Source organism: Nicotiana tomentosiformis, chromosome 6 (genome assembly GCF_000390325.3).
Source record: "Nicotiana tomentosiformis chromosome 6, ASM39032v3, whole genome shotgun sequence".
In the NCBI taxonomy this organism is placed as follows: Eukaryota; Viridiplantae; Streptophyta; class Magnoliopsida; order Solanales; family Solanaceae; genus Nicotiana; species Nicotiana tomentosiformis.
The window spans coordinates 7,582,737-7,588,729 of NC_090817.1; the positions used below are offsets into that span (position 1 = coordinate 7,582,737).

The 5,993-nt window shown below is 37.5% G+C and overlaps 1 protein-coding gene across 1 annotated transcript; it reads right to left on the reverse strand.

The window, feature by feature from the left end:
• Positions 1–933: 933 nt before the first annotated feature.
• On the reverse strand, positions 934–1,923 carry LOC138893531 (uncharacterized). Its single transcript, XM_070178147.1, has 2 exons — positions 1,667–1,923; positions 934–1,552 (listed from the first exon to the last, which is right to left on the reverse strand). The coding sequence occupies exons 1-2, from the start codon at positions 1,921–1,923 to the stop codon at positions 934–936; spliced, it is 876 nt and encodes a 291-aa protein (XP_070034248.1).
• Between the last annotated feature and the right edge of the window lie 4,070 nt (positions 1,924–5,993).

Sequence of the window (5,993 nt, forward strand, 5' to 3'; positions counted from 1 at the left end):
TTGCTAAATTGACTAAATGAATTAATGTCCATGTGCCTACTAATTGAATGGACTAAAGGCATGAGTCACAATTTGTTTAAGGCAAAAGCTGCCACGTGGGGGTGGGGTGGAGATTTTAATCTTATTCTATAATCAATTAATTAATTAATTAGGTAATATCCCGCTACCCGGTAATTAATCAATTACCCGCATAATTAAAAATTATCTCAAATTACTTAAAATTTTATTATTTTTAATACACTTTATACATCATACTATTATGGTCATGTGGTACCTTGTATGATACTAGTCCATAAATACCGAGTATTTTTGCTTGTACCGTATTTTATCCCAAATTGTCAAATTTCGACGAAATTCATTTTCTTCGATTTGCTTTCCCTCTCACCTTCACGAATTTACTCATCACTTGTTTGAAATAGCATAATACATATAATCTTAAAATAATTCCATTTCCGAACTTACGTCGATTACCTTACGACGAAACTTTAACGTATGAAAATGCGGGATGTAATATCTTATTTCCGAGATTTCATCAATTTACTTATGGCGTACTTTTACGTATAAAAACATGGGGTGTAACAACTCTTTGGTTATTTTAGAGACTGACAGAAGATTATACCTAAATTTCGGTATATATAGGACATCATCTATTTCAATGTTATTAGCCAATCTACAGGATCCTAGATGTGTCACAACTGTAGTCTCACCATTTGGCAAATATACCCTTTTTCTTTCATTTTTATCACTTTTTATTTTTGTAATAAACATATTTAAGTCAGCTACCATATGATTTGTGGCTCCAGAATCAACAATCCAATATTTTATGTGTGCATCTGCTAGAATAGCATTAATAGTACCTGCCATGTTGGCCATGCCAATTGAATTTGAACCTTCACATGTGTCATCCTTGCTGAGTAGCTTCAGTATTTGATTTTATTGTTCTGGTGTGAAGTATGGTCCTTGGATCCCATCTGTGGTGTTTAATTTGTCTGCTCCCCCACCAGTATTTGCCAATGCATCATGCCTTATTTGATCCTCCACTATAGCATTGTGAGCAGCTCCAACACCAGGCTTCTTTTTATACTTAAAGTCAGCAGGATATCCTATCAACTTGTAGCATCCTTCACGAGTGTGCCCTTTGAGTTTGCAATAATTACAGTACAAGTTGTAGTTCCTTTTCCCTTTTTGTGCAGAATTATTTGCCCTTGTTGTCATGAGTGTTGTCACCTCTCTAGTATCATCATTTGCTATGCTCCTCTTCCTTTCACTCTCCATCAACATCGAGTAGGTTTTGTTGATTGTAGGCACTGGCACTATCATTAGAATGTGGCTCCTTGTCTGCTCATAGGACTCATTGAATCCCATTAGAAACTGTAACAACTTCAGCCTCTCCATGAACACTACAAATTCACGTGATTTGGCACAATCACATCCAGGAATTGGAGCTAGGCTGTCAAACTCAGCCCACAACAGCCGCAACTTTGAAAAATAAGCAGAAATGGAACTGGTTCCCTGAGTTATAGTAGCAATTTTCTTATGTATTTGAAAAATCCTAGAGCAATCAATTTTGTCAAATCATTCCTTCAAATCTCCCCAAACTGAGGAGGCATTTGTCGAGTACACTATTCCACTATACAGTTCCTTCGACACACAATTCATGATTCACGATAGAACAATAGCATAGCATCTCTCCCAAAGATCAACCAAATTTGGCCCAAAATCCTCTCTTTTACAGGTGTCGTCTATGAACCCTAGTTTGTTCCTTTCTAGGATTGCAATTCTCATAGCTCGACTCCAAACAGAGTAATTTTCTGGCCTAGTCAATTGAAGAGAAATCGATATTTTACCTGAAGTGTCAGTAGAATGCATGAACAATGGATGATTGTGACTCAGCTTTTCCGGCTCGGTATCGTCAATCACCATGTTTCAGTTTGTGATTGCTTCGAAGAAAATGAAATTTGAAGAATTGGATCGAAGATACAACTGCACTAACAACCGTAAAACTCTGATACCATGTGAAAATTCTGCACATTCAGCTCATATTCAGCTCAAGCTTTCTACTCTACGTTAATGGAGATGCAGAGAAGAAGAAGAGCTTATGTGAAGCTTCGAGAACACAGCAGAAAATGAAAATGAATGAGCTTGACTTCTCATTGATTTAATCTTCTATCTATACAAGCGACTAACTCCTACATCTAACTGACTGCTCATTGACAAATGTCCAAATTACCACAAACTAACTAACTACCCTTCCAATAATTAGTTACATAACTAACTCTAGTTTAACTCCTTACTGCTTCTACTTAACCTTGATTCCCAGAACAACTTCAAGTTATCCCATCTCGAACATAAATAGTAGTCAAGGGACATATAATCCGATTCGACTTTTACCATCATAAAAAATAACGAAAAAATGATCAAATTTGCCTATGCTCTATTCGAAATTGACCAGCTTTTATCCTTGTTATACTTTCGGTCTGATATTGCTCCATTTGCTGAAACAAAAAAACTCGTTTTTACCCTTGACTTTTAATGAAGCTCCAAGATAAGTGTAATTTTATACCAAAGAGCAACTAATGGAGAACAAATAGTGTAACAGAAAATAAATTGTGCGATTTCGATTAGCAATTTAGCATAACAACAAAATCGGACCTTTTTCCAAAATAATAATCATGTAAGCATGGACAGAAGAAATGAAGGTTATGTCACATCAAATGTTAGTGTCGGATTACACTTTTTACTTTGCTAAAGTTCCAAATTAATTTAGCCCCGATACATTGCAACTCAAATCATGTGTAGCAGCTAGTGGATTACATGTTGAACCAATTACGCACAATAATTATTTAGCTTAATTTTTGTGTCTCATGAATCATTGTATCTTTTGTTTTCTTTCTTCTTTTCCATTAAACATGTGTTTTGCAATTAGTTGCTTGTTTTGTGGTTTCCTCCCAATGTTTGGTAATTGTCTGTATTGGGGTCTGATTAAATACAAGTTCATACCGAAAAGTTTTATATTAACGGATAAATCGTTCTCTAATAAAGGTGTTTTTATATGCAAAACTCGAACCAAAAACCTATTGTCGAGGATAAAAGTATACTCACCATGCTAGTACAATCTTGTTGGTTGTTAGCTGCTTTTTTGCTGATGCAAATTCGACTGTTTATGCTTTTGATTTGCTTTTTGTTAGCGGTGATAATGCATCATTTTATTTCTTTAACAATCGGGAATTAACTTACTTACTAAGACACTAGCATTTAAGAGTGTGGTCTAATGGTTAATGATACGAGTGAAGATTATGAAAGATTTGGGTTCAAATTATCGCTAGATGGTTTCTTCCTATTTCTTTATGCGTTCGTGAATAGAATTACTCGATACTTGTAATGGTAGGAGGTAATAGATACCTAATGAAATAGTGTGCGCAAATTAATCGGGACCTCGGTTATTATTTTAATGACCAAGATAACTATGTGAATAGACCGGTATTAATAACATATGATTGGCACCAAATAAGAAATCCAAGAATACTTGTATAACAATAAATGTTGTATGGGGCAGATGAACTAAACTCGATAAAAACTACAAGCAAACTGACACTAGTAATATCTAAAAGTGTCTAATTTAATTAATAAGTTCCATGATTGACCTAATCTTAATTGCTAATTAATCTTTTTTTCTTAATATTCCCACCCACTCTGGCTCGGTTTGCATGTGACAAATGTACCAAAAAAGAGCAAAAAGCATGTGAGGAGCTAATTGGATATTGTATTATTTTCATGACAATTAAGACAAAGTAAATGAATTGTTCCCTACTCATGTGAAGTCTCATGGTAGACACATTATTTTGTTCATATTCTCTTTTTGTTTATTATAATTATAGTAGTATCACCAGATAGGATTATTGAACAGGGCCTTTGGCCTTTTTAAGTTCCTTTTTTTCTTTTCATATGTGTCCGGTATATACATTGAGCCCCACTAATTCGGATTCGCATCCCATGAGATCCATTAAAAGAGAAAGCGTTCCCTACAAAAAAAAATATCTATTTTAAGGCTTAACCCGAAAATTTTAATTAATGGGTGAAAAGATCCTATCCATCCCATCAAGTCCCCCTTATATATATTGGGGGAGATCTTACTTTTAAGACCTTCTTTAATAAAAAAACATAAGTCCTTGATTTTGTAGACCGTTGGCCCCTTTTTTGACTTAATCCCGTAATTTTTGTCATAATGACTGGTTAATGGCGAAAATCATGGATCCTTGTCGGATGAGTTGGCGATGCTTTTCCCCGAGGCCGTTAGAAGCAAGATCGGTGGTGCCTTCGGTAAACTCGAGGGCGAATATGATGGTCTTGTCGAACTTCGAACCTCGATATTGAGCTCGGTTTCACGACCTTCGATCTCTAATAGATGATTCGAGCTTGGTCTATTGTTCCAGATGCTCGATCAAGCATCGAGCTCGGTTTTACCCGTATACGTATAGTCCCCTCGTTTTTTGGAGAGTAAACGGTAAAAAACGATATGAACCCTCAGTTTTTCCTTCGATAAATCATGACGACGAATTCGTGACGTAGGTGGTAAGAATAGTGAAAATATCCCGTCAGTCCAGTCTTCAAGGCATTAAATGAGTGTCAGTCAATGGTCGGCCACCTCGGGATGTGCACCGCCGTGATTTGAACTGCCGTTTGGGAATACTATAAATACCCTTTAATTCGTTTGTTTAGAACTTTTACGCTTAAATCCTTCTTGTGTTCTAAGAAAACTTCACCTTCTTCATCTTCTGGTTTTCTCATTGTTAACCTCAAAGCTTCCCCTTATCAACAATCTCTTTGCTCCGTTTTTTATAAAAATGGCAAAGACTTCAAATCTGTTCCTCAAAAAGAGCACTTTCTTCTTCAAAGCCTTCTGAAAACGTTTCTCACGCTGCTACTGAGGAACTTCCTCTGAGATCATATATCCCTATCGGGTGACCTACTGTGGCTGACTTCAAAGTTGAGAATACGCCCATGGTACCGGGTCAATGTGAACTGGCCTCGAGGTACATATGTACGATTACAGACATCATCCTCGATAAAGTTAAAGAGGATTGCAACTGGGTAGGCAAACTCGTAGTGGTTCCTACCTCTGAAGAATCAATCACCACCAACATGGAGGGTTTCTTAAGTGTTTACACTTACCCTTTCACGCTGGGTCCTCTAGACCAGGTTATCATAGCCTTTTGCAAAAGGTATGATGTGACGCTCGGGCAGATACATCCTTCATTTTGGAGGATCGTTATTCAGCTTCAATTCTTTGTGAGTAAGGTCGAGGGATGTCCATTCACCATCGACCATCTCATGCGCCTATACAACCCTCGACTTTACCGAGAAGGGTTAATTAAGCTTGCACGCCAAGCCACCAAGACCTTATTCTCGAGTATAGATGAGGATCGAGACCGGGGCTGGTTCGGTCTATTTGTTCGAGTGAGGACCTCAGACATAATCCCGGCTGCGGACATGTCATTTCCTGAGAAATGGAACATGAAACGTAAGTTTAGCTTTGCCTTCAGTATTCCTTTTATTGCTTTTCATTCAGTTGATTTCTCATAGATGTTATGTGATGCAGTTGTCGCCCAAATGCCGAAACCCCGTTCCTGAACTTAAAGAGTGGGTCGAGGGCATCGTGACACAGAGACCTTACTCCGAGCGTTTATGGCGTGAACTCTCGAAAGGCCGATGAGAGGCCCGTAATCATGGTAAGAGTTTTTTTGTAATAATATATCTGATCTCATTTTTTCATCATCGGTCTCTGATCCATTATATTTTCATTTTGCAGGTTTACCAAAGGACGTCGAGATGAGGCCTCCACCAACTGATGATGATGTACACACTGATCCCCCTGCTTCGAAACAGGTCAAAGAGAAGAAGAAAAGAAAAGCTTTGAGTCCCTCGGACTCAGAAAAGAAAAAATCGAGGAAGTGATTGGTGCGTAAAACCAAAGACGCTAGTGCCCGAGAGCT

Bases quoted from the DNA above. Each gene is read 5' to 3' on its own strand.
- LOC138893531 (XM_070178147.1), bottom strand. From the start codon at position 1,923: ATGGTGATTGACGATACCGAGCCGGAAAAGCTGAGTCACAATCATCCA. The intron at 1,553-1,666 runs GTGAATCATGAA...TGATTGCTCTAG, and splicing joins TGCTATGCTATTGTTCTATC to GATTTTTCAAATACATAAGA.